We start from the raw sequence: 18,043 nt of genomic DNA, 5'->3' as shown, positions 1-18,043 counted from the left end.
TCCAGCACAATGAGTAACCCCTCCCAAATACCATGCCCTCCCTCCCCGTTTCATGGCAGCCGAAGCAACAGCAAAGCAGAGGCTGACAGTTTCCTTATAAGTTTACAAAATTTAAAACTGGATATCTTCATTAGACTCAATCATAATGTCCTAAAGCAGGATGGGCAAAGGGTCTGATGTCTCCAAATTTGTCATCTGGAAGGATGTCAGCAAAATCAAGAATGGGGAAGAAGCAGCCTGAAAGTCAAAACATAAGCGTGCCTGTCACTGGACTGGAAAGCTACCAATCTCCCAAGGGCAACATCTGATTTAATGTTTAGACTGCCTTCTAGAATCTTTCCGGTGGCAGTGAGCCCTTGGTTATAATCCTGTTGATATCTGAAAGAGGGTTGCATTTAACCATAATGGAAGAAGAAGGAGAGAGAATGTGTGCATATTCTGCCCTTTTGTGAGTGAATGGCAGTTATAGTGATGTTGACTGCAGTGCAGTGAAGCATAGGTTTCGCTGCCACTCAGTCGCAAAGAGACCCCTGCTGGCATGTTGTTGTGCTTGTTAAGAAGATTTTGCAACTTGACATAGAAGGAAAGATATGCAAAAACCAAGAAAAACTGACAGCTTTGAAGATTCCCTTATTGTCAGGCTTACTATTGGCTACAAGAGAGGTTGTTTACTATTGTAGTTTCTCTGCTTATTCATTCCTCTTGCCTCTTTCACTGATAATTGCCATTCAACATCAAAATGCAATGGAGCAAAATATTACATTGTAGTAGAGGATTATTTGGGAATGGAGCAAGAGTTGAAAATCTTTGTGTTGCCTCTTATATAGCTGTCTGGGGAGGGGGGAAGGGGGCCAGCTTAGTTTTTATTATCTCACAAAGTCAGAGCACTTTTAAAAGCAGATGCATACAGTCATTTCAGAATTATTTCCTGATTGTGATTTTTGGGGCCAGTGGAATTAATTTATAATGAACAAGCATTAATGTGGTAAAGGTTAGATGACTTTGGGAGGTTGTCATGACAACAGTGGAACAGTAATAGACATAATTTTATTTATGGCTTTAAGTTGTACCACCGCTTGATCCTCCAATAAGTCAGTTTTTATAAATTTAATATTTTTAGAAAGAACCATCATGGTTCTGTCTAGATTCATGATGATAAATCTAGACAGCATACTAAAAAGCAGAGACATCACCCTGCCAACAAAAGTGCATATAGTCAAGGCTATGGTTTTCCCAGTTGCAATGTATGGCTGTGAAAGTTGGACCATAAGAAAGGCTGAGCTCCAAAGAATTGAGGCCTTTGAACTATGGTGCTGGAGAAGACTCCTGCGAGTCATCAAACTGGTCAGTAGAGGAGATCAACCCTGACTGCTCTTTAGAAGGCCAGATCTCAAATACTTTGTCCATCTAATGAGAAGGAAGGACTCACTTGAGAAGAGCCTAATGCTGGGAAAGATTGAGGGCAAAAGAAGAAGGGGTCGACAGAGAATGAGATGGCTGGATGGAGTCACTGAAGCAGTAGGCATGCACTTAAATGGACTCCAGGTAAAGGTAGAGGACAGGAAGGCCTGGAGGAATGTTGTCCATGGGGTTGCAATGAGTCGGACACGACTTCACAACTAACAGCATCATGGTTAAGAATTTGTCTTTGAAATTAAGATTTAGGAGGCTGAGACTCAAGATAGTGAAGTTTCCTAACAATGTATCTTTGGGTATCTTTCTTAGTGCTTGCCAGGGTCCTATTGTATCTTTTAAAAAAATCATTTAGTTGTATTCAGCCTTTTATATGCAGGGAAACCAAAGAGAAAAGGGAGATCAGCCAAATAGATTGTATCTTTCAATGCTTGTTTGTGATGTTGTGACCCAAGTAGAAATTGGCAAAGCTTTGTTGTATCAGCACTTCATCATGTTTGCATCATCATGGTTAGAAGCAATTGCCTATGGTGGTAATTGTACAATGTGTAGCATTTCCTTCCTAGTAATGGTGAGGACAATACCAGTCTTTGGGTAGTATTTCACAAGTGCAACTTAAAGCTGCTTTACCCTTTTCCATGTACGCTAAGTTCATAAACGGAGAGAGATAGAGAGAGAATGAGAATTTGTAAGATCCGAACTGCATTCTGAATTTCTTAGTGAACAAATGATTGTAGAAGACTATATTTGAAACTATATTTTTGGTATTTTCAGTTGTTTTATCATATACTGGTTGTCACTGACTTTGTTGGACTTTAAAAAGTGAAGATGTTACACTACTTTAATAATTAGGATATTTGATAGTTTGGCCATTTCTTCCAAAATTGGATTCACTTTTTGATGAAGTAGAAATCCTTTCTATCTCTCTCGTTTGTGTGTGTGTGTGTGTGTGTGTGTGTGTGTGTGTGTGTGTGTGTTTTTGCACCTTTAAATCAGTGACAACAGCCAGGATAAGTCCTTGGTTTTGGCAAGGTTTTTCAGAAGTACTTTGCCATAGCCTCCTCCTAGGGCTGAGAGCAGAGGTGGTATTCAGCAGGTTCTGACCAGTTATGGAGAACTGGTAGCAGAACTTTTGTGTAGTTCGGAGAACCGGTAACTACCAATTCTGACTGCCCCCACCCCCATCTATTCTCTGCCTCCTGACTCCCAGATGATCGGGAGGGAATGGAGATTTTACAGTATCCTTCCCCTGCCACGCCCACCATGCCATGTCATGTCACACCCACCAAGCCACACCCACAGAATCAGAAGTTAAAAAAAATTGAATCCCACCACTGGCTGAGAGAGAGGAACTAGATGATTCTGATGCCTGAGGGAGCCATTGCTCTCTTAGAACTCACTCTCACAGTTTCTACCTGATTGATTGGTATCCCAAACTGGTTTACTGATTAGAATTGAATCAATTGTACAGTATGTACATAAAGGAAAAATAGGAGTATGATTATGAAAACAGTCCTAACCAACCAGCATAAAATTTGGACCAACGTAAAATTTAATAGACTAAGTTAGTTTCTGCAGCAAAGAAAGAACTAAGAAGATATTTGATTTTTTATTACCCAGATATCATCAATACCAAAAATGCTAGAAGAGGGGCAAGGTAGGTCCCAGTACTTTGGCACAGTCCATCAGTTATGCCTTCTTTTGGCCTTTGCATATATTTTCTCCAAGGGCATTGTTTTGCCCAACCTCAAGCAGCTGCCAATTTATATTTCCCATGATGTCCTGGAGCAACACTACATAGGATACAGCCACTGATCACAATACTTATACCATTGCTGATGAACCAATCCTATCATGCAATGATATTAGAGAGCCCCTACTGAAGACCACTTAGTCACTCATTTCTAAATGTTTTGACAGATGCTAATATTTGTCTTGCATTGAGAGAGGGGGGAGATGAGGAGGAGGAAGGTAGGTAGGTAGGTAGGTAGATAGGCAGGCAGGCAGGCAGGCAGATAGAACCACTTCAAAGTGATAGAAATATTTTATCTAAAGCATAGATCTTAGTTCAACATCCTTTTGAGTTCTTGGCTTAGTGCAATGTTCTTGGGAATCAGTGATTTTCAGTGATTGTGAACAAGATAGCAGTTTCAAATGTGCAAAAAGCAGCTTTTACTCAACTGCTGTCTGAACGTAGGGTCAGAAGTTGAACTAATGGTTTGAAGGTAGTTCTGAAGTATCAGTATTTTCCATGTTGGAAAAAAAAGAGTAATAGTGAGGTCAGTGCTGCATTTTACAAAGGACAATTTTCTCTTTAAAAGTGTTCCCTATTTGAACGGCTGTCAAATGAATCTTCTATTTTAAGGTTTCTTCCATTTGGAAGTCTGGCTTAAAAATAGTAACAATTTTTAAAACAATTTTTATTGAAAGTTTTACAAAGAACATAAAAACTAATGCAAAGAATAAAAGCAATAAAGCAAAAAAGCAAAAGGACATAAAGGAAAAAATGGAATGAAGAAGCCTTCTGATTTCATTTGAAGCAAACATACTTGCAAAATTATCTCTTACTCTATGATTACAAAAGAAAGCTCTTATTATTTTCTCTTATTCAGTTTTCCCCCCCAATCATCAAAACCACAAATCACAAGTACATTTTCTGTATTTTGCAAAAAGCCTATATAGGTTTTCTAATCAGCCATAAATAGAGTTATTGTTTTTTTCTCTAATCAAAGAAGTTAATTTAGCAATCTCAAGTTCCATCCCCTTCACCAACCATTCCTCCATTGTGGAGACTGTTGAACCTTTTCACTTTTGAGCATATAATAGTGTTGATGCAGCTGTCATATACAGTGTAAGAAAAACATTCCATGACTTTTTTTCTAGTTGTCTGTTCATTAGTCCCAAAATAAAAGTCCTTAATTTCAATTGTACTTTCACCTTTAAAAACATATGAATTAATGTGTTAATTTGTACTCAATTTTTAAGCTTTTTTACATAGCCACCAAGCATTATAAAATGTCCCTTCCTGTTGTTCACATTTCCAGCAAAGATCCGAAATGATTTTATACCCTGTAGACCAGGGTTGTCAAATTGGCAGCCCGCAGTCCATCCCAGCTCTGCAAAGGTTAAAAAGTTGCAATACGTCATGTGACAGCAATGTGACACAGCGAGTTTGACACCCAAGCTCTAGACCAGTGTTTCTCAATTCTCAACGTTGGCGACTTTAAGTCCTGTGGACTTCAACTCCCAGAATCCCAGAATTCTGGGAGTTGAAGCCCACAGGACTTAAAGTCGCTAAGGTTGAGAAACACTGCTCTAGACAATTTCTCTGGTGACAAATACCAATGATATTTAGACTAGAAGACCTCCAATGTCCCTTCCAACTCTATGATTCTATGACAAATAATTTTATCAACATTCTCAGACTAAAACAAAATGTCAATTTCAATCTTTTCAACCACGTTTGTTCCTATTGGCCAACTGTTATATTATAGCCAAACATCTTAGCCCATTTTATCATGGATTCTTTCAGGTTTCAGCAACAACATTTTAACAATAACATGTTCATCATTAGAACATTAGTCTGTTTCAAACTCAGTCTTATTTTGTTTAAAACCATAAAATATTTTATCCATTTTAAACCTTTTTGTTAATTGCACATAAGCAAATTATTGACAAATGTATCCTTCCATTGTCAAATCTCCTCTTGATTTCATTACAATCCCCTTGAGAAAATTCTAATACATGCTCTCTTGGCATCTGGCTGATTGAACCAAACTGAAAAGCACCAAACACCACATTTTTACTTAACATTTTGTAAAGAAAGAGATGGGGAAATACCTTATGTATAGTACAGTACTGAAGCAGCCCCTTAAGAAGTGCTACTTTTTGGTGTTATGATTACAAAAGCAACAGAACCTCAGAACCTCTTGCTATGAATCACTTTGCCAGGTGCAGCCTTGCTATGAACAATTGAATCTTCTTCACAACATACCATCTCTGATAAGTTCCTGGCGACTGGAACTTAGGCAAGAAGTGAGAGTAGGTAATGCCAGAGCCCAAGTCAGCAACAGATACCTCTTCATTTGTGTTTTAAATCGCCAGCCATGCTGTGGCACTATACTATCCTTATGTTTCCGGAGCAGGGGTGGTGGTGGTGGTGGTAGAAATTTAATGGTCCCCATCAGTGGTGGAATTCAAAATTTTTTACTACTGGTTCTGTGACCGTGGCATGGCTTGGTAGCCGTGGCTTGGTGGGCGAGGTAGGAGAAGGATACTGTAACAACTCCATTCCCTTCCGACTCCAGGGGAAGGTTACTGCAAAATCCCCATTTCCTCCCGATCACGTGGGACTCAGGAGGGAGAGAATAGATGGGGGGCAGAGCCAGTCAGATGTGGTATTTACTGGTTCCCTGAACTACTCAAAATTTCCGCTACTGGTTCTTCTGAACTGGTCAGAACCTGTTGAATACCACCTCTGGTCCCCACAGGTGGGAATATGAACATTTTGAAGGAGCTAAATCATATCATTATTTGATATAATAACCAATAGTCTGGTTTGGTTCTGTGAATGCAGTATTTCAAAAGGGGACGGAATTGCAATGAAGCTTTCATGTCATGGGGGTGGGGGCTGTTTAAGAAGAAAGGTGTTTCAAGGAAATAGGGAAACTTAAGATTATGGAGCAGGGATGAAAGAAAGTGCTTGTACTGTATGAACATGGGGTAAAATTGGCATTGCCATGCATTTGGCTGCTGCAGCTGTGTACTCCAATTGAAGAAAAGCTTCTACCCATACAAAGACACAAAAATATTTAAAACGTGGGCATTTGGGGACAAGGGGAGCAAATGATCTGATTGTTTGATTGTGTTAATGTCTCAACTTATATTTATATCAGGAGGCAAAACACAAATACATAGTTCCAGCAATGTATGATGATATCTTCATATACTTTATGTAATATTATTGTCTTTTCTTAAAGACACAACTAATTCCAGGTCAACCTATTTCAGTATCTTTGACAGAATATCCTATTGGTGTTTCTCCCCATTGGCAGCAAATATATATAACAGTCAGATATAATGGCTAAATTGTTGAACTGTCACTGAAGAGACCCAGATTCACCTTCAGTCACAGAAGGTCAGTTGGGCCACTGACTTTCTCTCAGCCCAACCTATTTTGCACGATTGTTATGGGAAGAAATTGGAGAAGGGGCACTATGAATGCCATCCTTAGTCCGTCAGTGAAAAGTCAGAATCAATTTGATGCTGTGTTGTTAACACCCATAGGAAGAGAGATAGATAAGAATATTCATCTTCCTAAATGACTGGCCTGGCTTAATAGCAGTTTTACTCTAGGTTTTGTGACCTAGAGGGAAAAGATGCCTATAATGGAAAAATTCAGAAGAAACATTTGTTTGATTCATACAATCGTTAGCCTTTACTTAGAAAAATGTTTAGTGCTCCCAATCTCTTTAACACTGATTGTCCCGAAGTCCCAAAATTAAATGTGAGATGTCTTGATTTACAAGGCTTAAGTAATTAAATGTGGAGAGAAGTTTCCTGAAACCAGCTGTTACTTTGTGTTCCCAGAATCTGCTTGTCTACATATTATACTCCAAGACAGAAGTGCTGATAAGAGCCAATTATTTTTTTTTTGCAATGGATTAGAAAATTATCTGAGGTTTAACTACAAAATCCATGCTGCATTTGGGCAGATGAAACATAACAACATTTGGTCAACAACAGCCTAATAGGAAAAGATCCTAAACATGGTTTCCACACATGTAATAAGAGTGATCTTGACAATACAGAGTTACTATAATATCAACAGTGCTAATGAACCCGTGTAAAGGCAAAAACCTGGAATGTTTTAAATCACCCTCTTTAATATTATCATGGATTTAGTGCATTCAGTATTTGATCATTTAAGAGGCTTCTGTTGATACTTAACTATATTTAGTCTACAGAAGAGAGCCGAATTTAAAATGATTTCCCTCTAAGAAGGGAAAGTAGGCAGGAAAAAAATAAGGATAAAGAAAAATCCTGTGCAATGATCAAGCATCCCATCTTGTCAACTTGGACTTTGAAACTGCAGCTGAAACCAGACCTCTGGTTACTAAATATATATGTGAAACACACATAAAATCCAAGTGTGTAGATGCCCTCCAAAAAGAGGGTAGGGCAACATTAAACTATTAATATTCATTGCATTCATAATAATTAATTTAAATTCTCTCTAAAAAAAAATAAGAAAGCCCATTTACCGAAAGCTGAACTGGGGAGCTTTAATAAATTTAAATAAATAAATAATGAAGCCATTTCCTCCCATCTGCTTACTGTGTCAGGGTTCCAAATAGCATCCTCAATCAAATAAGAATCCGAGGCTAGAGATTCCTCAAAGTCCAAATGTATTAAAGAAGCCATGTTGGCACATCTGGGAAAACCTGAATCTGAAAGCTTCCAGGTTTTCCCCACCCAGTTGAAAGTTCAAGACCCTGCCCCAGGACTCATATGTCCATCACATGTCCTAGTCAGTCACTGTCACGAAGGAAGATTCCTCTCATTCACGCCATTACAGATGCAGGGACAAAATGATCTTGACTCTCTGAGAAGGAATGTTATTTTGGCTACATATCTCCCATGCTCCATACAATCCCCCCCCTCCCAGTTTCCCACAGTAGAATATGTTTGAATATGTGGCAGGCTTGAGGCCCAATACAAAGATGGCTTCCAAGCCTGTATGTTTGAAATCTCTCTCTCTCTCTCTCTCTCTCTCTCTCTCACACACACACACACACACACACACACACACAATCATATATATATTTGCCCCTCACATTGCAACTCACAAGCACAGATACATACACACATTCCCAATCTCATTATCCTACAGTAGCTGCAAAATATAAACCCTGTTTCAGAGTTTTAAAAAGAGTAAACATTTGCTGAACAAGTAATAGGGACTCGTTCTTCCCAATGAGATTTCTGCGGCAATTTTCACCTCCTGAGTATTAAATGTTTTCTCACCAAATCTTATAATTAGAATTTATAACAACAACTTCTACCAACTCACCAGAGATTATTTAGAGAGGGGAAAAGCCTAAGGACGAAAGACAGTATTATTTACAATATGATGATATTCATGATACATACTTATTCTGGACAAGGGAAAGGATGTTCTTTGGTAGCCACACCCAAATCATGAAATAAGTCATCCTCTTTCACTCTTGCTTAATTCCATTGTTTAATGAAAAATTGTTCCATCCAGCTTTTATCTGATCAAGCCGATGATGTATGATGTGCTGGGCCTTAGCACTGTGCTTTGACTGCGTTTTGTATACTATTTTGGATTGCTGTTTTATTAGGTGGCTGATATTTTGCATCACACATTACTGCTTTATTATCTGTTTCTAGTATTTTTGAAGGTTGTAAGCCATTTGAGTGGAATATAAATCCCTGGAGAGAAACATATGCAGTGACTGTACAATAAGGCACTGGTGTTGTGCATACCAGTCACCTTTGAAGCAAACTTGGCTCGTCGTAAGAAAAAGTACTTTTTAGACTTTAATGTTGTGAAAATATGCTGTAATGCCTTTTAAAGTAAATGGAGGAGCTACTGCTACCCCTAAGCAAGGAAAATACAGATATAACCACTTAGTCAACAGACAGTTAACATTTTCTCATCTCAAAGGCTAGGCAAGATAAGGGATGATTTTGATACTTAGATGGAAGACATTCTGGGAATCAAGAAGTATGGGCCTGAAAGAGATTCTAGAAATCACTAAAACTATTCAGTTTTATTTATTTATTTTTTTATTTAGAAATATATATGGCTGTCCTTAAATAAGTAATGGGTGGTTAATAACCAATACAAAAGAAAAAACAATATATAAACCAAAAAATACTATTCCAAAATATAATTATACAATGATCAAGAGTCTGTTCAACTAACTTACAACACAAGAACATACATGTTGGGTTGGGTTTCCCATACTGGTATGGGGAAAAAAGTTCTTAGATGAATGGAATTGATTAAACCAAGTCGATATACAGAGATATAAGACCAACGTTTGTTATCTTATTAGAACAATTCCACTGATTTGCAATGGGAAATTGTTCTTTCTCTTCACACCTGGTGCTCACAAGCTGCCTCTTCATTTATGTGAGATGTTTTCATGTTTTATTGTTTTATTTCTCCCTTTTGATTTCTAAAGGAAGCAGATGCAGGAAATAACCTGCGCTCCATTAACCTATAGTAATTTGAGATCCTTTACCTATGAATAGATGATAGATAGATAGATAGATAGATAGATAGATAGATAGATAGATAGATAGATAGATGATAGATAGATAGATAGATAGATAGATAGATAGATAAATGATAGATAGATAGATAGATAGATAGACAGACAGACAGACAGATATAGAGATATATAGATATAGATATAGATATAGATATAGATATAGATATAGATATAGATATAGATATAGATATAGATATAGATATAGATATAGATATAGATATAGATATAGATATAGATATAGATATAGATATAGATATAGATATAGATATAGATATAGATATAGATATAGATGATATAGATATAGATATAGATATAGATATAGATATAGATATGCTTACATCCTCTGTTACTTATGCATTACAGGTAGTCCTCGATTTACAGCCACAATTGAGCCCAGAATTTATATTGCTAAGTGAGAAATTTGTTAAGTGAGTTTTACTCCATTTTACAACTTTTTTTTGCCACAGTTGTTAAGTCAATCATGGCAGTTATTAAATTAGTAACACGGTTGTTAAGTGAATCTGGTTTCTCCATTGATTTTGCTTATCATAAGGTTGCAAAAAGTGATCACATGACCCTGCAACCATCATAAGTATGAACCAGTTGTCAAGCATCCAAATGTAAATCCTATGACCATGAGGATGCTTCAATAGTGTGAAAGTGTGGAAAATAGTGATGTCACTTTTTTCAAGTGTAACTTTAAACTTTAAACTGTAACTAAACTGTTGTAAATCGAGGACTACCTGCCTTTCTCCTGCCTTTCTGAGATGTATAAATACCTTTGTTGGGGGAAATGTCAATATTCTTTAGGGGGAGTTAGAAGAGATTGGAAGGTCACTTCTCTGAAATGGTATAGGACAGTGATGGCTAACCTTTTTGTCCTCGCGTGCCGAAAGTGTGTGCACATGTGCCCACATCCATAATACAATGCATTTGTGCCCCCCGGCCTCCCTGTGCATCTGTGTGTCCCACCCTGTGCCCCATTTTGGGCCTAGCAGGCCTCCCTGAAGCCTCCTGGGACCATAACTGGGGCACGGCGGGCCCGCACCCCCCATGCCCCCCTGTGCATGCCTACACTGTTACAGGAGTTATGTCAGCCTTGTATGCAGCTTTATTCCCTTTAGCATTCATCTCCATTGTTCAGTGATGCATTTCCTGCCTCTCTAGGATTTATCTCTATCTGCTCCTATGAGGCCCTTCCTGTTGCATGTATATCGATAGCTTGTATCGTGTGCGCATGCTTGGTGGAGCTCAGCTGGGGCTTGTGTGCCAGCAGAGAAGCCTCCGTGTGCCACTTGTGGCACACTTGCCATAGGTTCGTCATCATGGGTATAGGATCTCCTGCTTGAGCAGGGGGCTGAACTAGAAGACCTCCAAGGTCCCTTCCAGCTCTATTCTGAATCTGATTCTAAAGAGTTTCACCAACAGTTTAAGAAACACAACAATAAGCCTTGATGATTTGTTTTGGGCCTTGGATTTGATTTCATAAGACAGGCCTTCACAAGCCTGTCATGGACCTGTCACCATATTTCATGGACGCATCCTTACTTCATCGATTTGTATGAAGCCATTTTTTTTTCTTTGAAAAAATATAGCAAATGTAAGATGCCATGTGATTTCTTTGTGGTACTGACTAATTTTCTCCTTTCTTTTGCAGATTTTGGCCATTATCTCCATCATGTTCATTGTGCTCTCTACAATTGCCTTGTCTCTAAACACTCTTCCTGAGCTTCAGGACACAGATGAGTACGGAAATCCTTCAGATAACCCGCAGCTAGCCCACGTAGAGGCGGTGTGCATCGCATGGTTTACAATGGAATATGTTTTGCGTTTCCTCTCTTCTCCTAAGAAATGGAAATTTTTCAAAGGACCCCTGAACGCCATTGACTTGTTAGCAATCTTGCCCTATTATGTCACCATCTTCCTCACAGAATCCAACAAAAGTGTACTTCAGTTCCAAAATGTCCGGAGGGTAGTCCAGATATTTCGTATCATGAGGATACTCCGTATTCTAAAATTGGCCAGGCATTCAACTGGTTTGCAATCTCTGGGATTTACATTGAGGAGAAGCTACAATGAACTTGGATTACTTATTTTGTTTTTGGCCATGGGCATTATGATCTTTTCAAGCTTAGTGTTTTTTGCAGAAAAAGATGAGGAGGATACAAAATTCAAGAGCATACCAGCCTCCTTCTGGTGGGCCACAATAACTATGACAACTGTTGGTTACGGAGACATCTATCCTAAGACCCTTTTAGGTAAGATTGTTGGTGGGTTATGCTGTATTGCTGGAGTCTTAGTGATTGCCCTTCCAATCCCAATCATTGTAAATAACTTTTCAGAGTTCTACAAAGAACAGAAGAGGCAGGAAAAAGCCATTAAGCGTAGGGAAGCCCTTGAAAGAGCCAAAAGGAATGGAAGCATTGTGTCCATGAATTTGAAGGATGCTTTTCCACGTAGCATAGAATTGATGGACATCGTTGTTGAAAAGAAGGGAGAAAATGCAGGCAAAAAGGATAAAGTTCAGGACAATCATTTATCCCCAAGCAAATGGAAATGGGCCAAAAGATCAATCTCTGAAACTAGCTCCAATAAATCTTTGGAGACAAAGGAACAAGGTTCACCTGAAAAAGCTAGGTCTTCCTCCAGTCCCCAGCATCTGAACGTCCAGCAACTGGAAGACATGTACAACAAAATGAGTAAAGCTCAGTCACAGCCAAATCTCAATTTAAAGGAGACAGCTCAACCCAGTAAGCAAAAAGAAGAACTAGAAATGGAGGCCATTCCTGGCCCAATGGTCCCTTTGTTGACTACTCGGGCAGATGGAATAATTGATATGAGAAGCATGTCGAGCATTGACAGTTACATAAGCTGCATGACTGAATTTCCCGAAGCTGGGAGATATTCTCATAGCCCTCTCACTACACTGACCAGCAAAGGTGGGAAACTTCCCCTTCAGGACCCATATAGACTGGAAGGAAGTGGGTCCAAATTCATGGAAATAAAACCAAATCTGGAAAGTCGCCATTGCTCTACCTTTTTCATAGAGAGCCCCAAAAGTTCAATAAAACTCATTAACCCTCTAAAACTGAGATCTCTAAAGGTTAATTTTATGGAAGAGGATGCTGTAGGGTCAGCAGCTTCAAATGTCCTAAGAATATACCCAGATCCCATCAAGAACAGGGGAGCTACAGGGGCTGCCACAGATAGTTCTGGATATTCTGATCGGTCTCTGATGAGTCCAGAAACTTCTGTCTATACGACTGCAAGTGCTAGAACCCCTACAAAGTCACCCGAGAAGCAGGCACCGATTGTTCTGAACTTCCATGATGCTGGCATTCATAAATTTATCGATGCTGACACAGATGATGAAGGCCAGTTGCTCTATGACTCAAGTCCTCCAAAAGCCTCTTCAGGACATACTAGCCCCAAATACAGCATTTCTCAGAGAGGCTATATAAGGCAACGGGATAATGTTTGTAAAACAGAGAAGGACCGCTTAGCAACTGCTGCTTTGTCCTCTACACACAAGCTTTTAGGGCAAAATTGCCTTTATTCCATGGAAAATATCACTGGAAGAACCCATGGTAACCAGGAAACTATCAAATTAGATAATCATATTTCACCTGAGGTTCACATATTACCAGGTGGTGGTGGAGGAGGAAGAGGACATAGTAACAAACATGATCAAAATATCTGATCAGGGCTGCAGAATGTTGACTAACAACTGACAGGAATGCCTTTGCACTCGACACACCAAGAAAAGATTCTGCATGGCATGAACTTTTGACTGAACAAGCCACCTGTTTTGTAAAAATCAGAAGGATGTCTTGAAATGGGATTAAGGATAATACCTCCTCTGAATCTACTCCAAATTCTGACTCCAACCACACGACAGTCATTAAGTAAAATGAAGTTTGTGCACATCTTGATCATAAATTGATCTCCTTTCAACTTCCTTTACAGAAGTCAGTGTGACCAATTCTTCCATTCATTCACTCCTTTAACATAGACCTCTTTTATGGCAATACCAGTATCTGAATTGCATTGTCATCTTAAAGTGATCTAGACATCTATAGTCAAATACTAGAACAAATGGTAGATGTGATCAGAAACGCAACACTTTATGCTTAAAGGTAACTATTCCAAACATCCCCCATCCATGCCTTTTTCTCTGATGAATACAAGGTCTGAAGACGAACAGGGCTCGGGTAGGCTTATTAAATCACAAATGCAGTGAATTGAGAAATAAACTTTTAAACATTTCTCTCTGTATTTCTAGATGCATTAAAAATCTATTTTTTTATTTTTAAAACAATCAGCAGGGTGAGTTGCACCACTTGTACTAAATCCAAAATATCCCTTCAAAGTTATATGTAAAAAAAACAAACTGACTCTGCTAAAAAGTCATACAAAATCTGAGATCAGGGATGTAGTTTTTAACTTGGGATTAGGAAGATAGTTTTCAAACTTAAATATGGTAAGATGTTTAAAAAAGAGATTTTCATACTTTTTTATGAATGGATGTTTTTATGTATTCTTGAAAATAAATAAATCAGGTGGATCTAATCTTTTGTGTGTTGGAGAAAGGTATCCTTGGAAGGTATCACCCAAACGTCAACAGTTGGGGAACTAAGAAACAGCGGCAAAACAACAACAAAAAAGCCAGAAATGGTAGCCTGAACCAAGAATCCATATTAGCTTTGAGAACAATTCCAGCACAAAAGAAATTAAGTAATATTGGAAAGATATTCCATTTCTTCTCCCTGAATTATTTGCACATCATTGAGAAGGGAGGGGAAGTGAGTTATACCCAACCTGTTCACTAAGCAACAAGTTTATTTCTACCACATTTTGCACTTAAATAATGTAGAATGCAAAAATATGCAAGTTATAAATACATAAATATGCAAAAAAATGTTATTTCCAAGGAATGATCCTCCTGCCATCTGGAGTGGTATCCATCAAGATAGGAACTTCTGGAATTTAACAGTAGGAAGGAGGGTATAAATATCAAGAGACTAAAGGCCATGAACTTAACACATCTTCATTTTATTCTGAAACAGGTCGTTTCTGACAAAAACACACACAGCTACACCAGCTTGGATTTATAATTCCTACTATTTCCTTTCATTTTGCTGGTATTACAAAGCACTTTATGTTAATGTTGTGACAAAGGTGGAATCAAGAAGAACAGAGAATGTATTTTTAAAACACTAGCACTTTAAAAACAAACACACTCCTTATTTGTGCCTCGTCACATCTGTGATTTGTTACCCACCTGGTAACAAGCTGCACCATAACTGTGATGATAACACATAATGTTTGTCCTTCGTTATTGTAATATAGTGTAACATTAAGATACATGCACACCTATAAAACCTTTGAAAGCTTGACTTCTTTTTGTAGAATAGTGCACTCAGATGCAGGGGGAAAGGTGATGTGGGGTCTAGCCAGTCTAAAGGATAGGCACCTTAATTCATGGCCCTTCAATGTTGACCGAGGAGCATATATGAAAGGGTAACTCAAAGTCAACGTGACCTGAAGCTCAGAACAGCCTAATTCAAAAAAGTTTTGGAGAAAGTAAAGCATCTTTTCCTTTTTTTGCAATTTCATTCCCTGAGAAAAGGCTTACAAAGATGCATTCAACTTGATTGCCCCTGTCAGTAGATAGAAAACTTTTTTTTAACATAACCTATTTATTAAAAGGAAAGTAGGGGCAAAAAAGATTTTGCACTGCACTTATCTATCATGAGTAATTACATTGCAAATAACAGGACTTGGCAAACTGAAATGGATCTCTGTAAATAATGCACTGCATCCATGAAAACTACCCGTCACTTGTCAAATCAGTATTTTTTCTGGTGTCAAATAGCTGTTGGTCTTGAATGTAATTCTTGTCAATTCGAGCTGTACTGACTGTCCTTCCACCTCTAATGCACACACCATGCACAGACAAAAGCAATAAGCACAGGTTTATCTTTTAAAAAAAACTGTTATGGGTTGTAACAATCCTTTGCACATGTTTCTGCATAAGTGTGAATATTTCTCACATTTGCTCAATTATCCACTTACCTAGGAACCCCTTCCAATATTACTGTATCTATTCATTCAAATTGCCAGTAAAGTAAACAGAACAATTTCAGGCAGTAAAATGTTCATTCCATGCAAACAAACTAAACCAAAGGGATGTATGCTTACAAAAAAAAAACACCAAGAAAACAGCATTCTGGAAAGGTACAGATAGTTATCAGCTATCTATAGGGTGAATTTAAGATACTATAACTAATCTAAAAGTATGTGGGAGCCCTGAATTGTCATTAAAAATAATAATGCACCAAATAAATTTTGCACACAATATTGCAGAGATGACCTTTAATGCAACTGCTAAGTCCCAGTAACTCCGTGGGCTTACTGATTGACGATGTGTTTCAAACTCAACACTAGATGTTGTTATTGTAAGGGCAAAAAGGAATTACTTTGGCAACAGTAACGTGAAACTGAGGGATATTTTAAACTTCATTAATATTTAGATTAATAATTTGCCAAATTGTGTGATTTGACGCGGAAAATGAGTCTTGATTAGTGCATGCTGGCTGGAGAATTCTGGGAGTTGAAGTCCACAGGTCTGAAAGTTGCTAGGCTTAAGAGATGTTAATCTAGATGTAAGATACCTCAATTGTAGCCTGCTGATCTGTTAGGATACATCTCCACTGGCCACTATCTGAGAATTGTGGGCTTTGCTATCCCTGCATACCTGAAACGCATCACACTGGGGAAGGCTGACATATTCTGAAATAAAACAAGTCCCCTTCGGGAAAAGAGCGGCATATAAATGTAATAAATCAATCAATCAACAAGCAAAGAACACCAATCAAGAAGCCTCTGCTTTAAAGAGGAAATAGACAGTAAGATTAAAATAAACTCAGAAATATTCATATATATATATATATATATATATATATATATATATATATATATATATATATATATATATATATATATATATATATATATATATGATTTCATGTAAGATATATTATTAAATAATCTTCCCCAACCATTTGCCTCCAGGTGTTAAAGCTGCAACATCCAAGATTCCCAGCCAGCATGGATTGGCAGACTATACAAAATCTCTATATGTGGAGCTTTTTGGTCTCTTTTATTAAATATAAAAACATTTAATATTCCTCTTCATGTTTGTTCCTTAGTTACCGGTATCTCCTTTTTGTACCTTGGGATTCCAAGCTTGTCTCTTTTTTTGCATTTATGCTTAAGTTTCACACCAACTAGAATAAAAAGAAGCAAGCTAGTCATGTACACCCCAAGTCCCCTCACTAGTTTATGTTACAGGTTTTGTGTCATGTCCATCATCAGCACAAATGGTAAATAAAAATAAACAAATTTGAAAAAAAAATTCAGGGAAAATATTTTTATTTCAAAGAATGAATCAATAGAAAGCTCTGTGTGATATATTTTAAAACAGATTCTTTGTGTAGAAACCTTTCAAAGAAATTAACATTTTTCGTATCAAGAAAGCAAGCGCATGTAAAAATAACCATTTAGAGAAATTATCTAGCAATCTCAGTTCAAAAGTATACATTTGAAGCATGGAGGACAATCAATAACCGTATTTAAAAACAAACCTTTAAAACAATATCAACTGGTGCAACTCTCCTTGTACCCAAACCCCCCCACCCCCTCTTTTTTGCCTTGCATTGGCAAATGAGAAACAAATCTTTCATATATTTAGCCATGTATTGGGTCACTTTTGACAGATGTTTCAAAAGTATTGCAAAATGTGTATCTTTCAGTGTGAATTGACAAAGTCCGATGGATTTCTGACAGGGGTTAATTAAAACTGCATTTCCTTTGTGTTTGTGAAAGGGTAATCTATTCTTGTTTTGTCTCCAATGATGAAGTGTGTATGTCCAAGGCAAGCCCCACTGACATGATTGGGAATGACACAAATCACAGAGGTGCTCTTGCACATACCCGCCATTCATTTCCGTGCAGCTTGCGCTGGAAACTCAGTGGATTATGCTCCTGTGTCTGACTGAAAGTTGAACTGTATATATAGAACATGAGGAGACATGTAAACGTTGGGAAATGTGTTCTGCATTGAAAAGCATTTGAAATCCAAAGTGGAATTGCAGAGTCTCTGTTCATCAATTGAAATGAAGTCTGTATTCAGTTCAGGACTTTGAAAAACCATAGCACAACTTTACATAAGCTTTTAAATGATAGCTCGTAGTCAACTCTATTGCTAATCCCACCCAGGTTGATTTCCATTGACGGGAGGAAAGAAGAAGTTAAAAAAAAACCAA

The 18,043-nt window shown here is 37.9% G+C and overlaps 1 protein-coding gene across 1 annotated transcript in view; it reads left to right on the top strand.

Moving 5' to 3' along the window:
• The window catches only part of KCNB1 (potassium voltage-gated channel subfamily B member 1), a 177,095-nt gene extending 161,779 nt beyond the window's left edge, over positions 1 to 15,316 (top strand). Inside the window, exon 2 of the mRNA XM_087720453.1 lies at positions 11,374 to 15,316. Within this exon, the coding sequence (XP_087576579.1) occupies positions 11,374 to 13,416 (2,043 nt within the window). The 3' untranslated portion in view covers positions 13,417 to 15,316. The remainder of the gene's footprint in view (positions 1 to 11,373) is intronic.
• The last annotated feature ends 2,727 nt before the right edge of the window (positions 15,317 to 18,043 follow it).

The sequence above is a fragment of the Thamnophis sirtalis genome, unplaced genomic scaffold (genome assembly GCF_051295495.1).
Source record: "Thamnophis sirtalis isolate CommonGarterSnake01/CBP01778 unplaced genomic scaffold, rThaSir2_p1.2 scaffold_7, whole genome shotgun sequence".
NCBI lineage: Eukaryota > Metazoa > Chordata > Lepidosauria > Squamata > Natricidae > Thamnophis > Thamnophis sirtalis.
The sequence above is the reverse complement of the archived record's forward strand: the minus strand, read 5'-3'. Positions and strand labels throughout refer to the sequence as shown.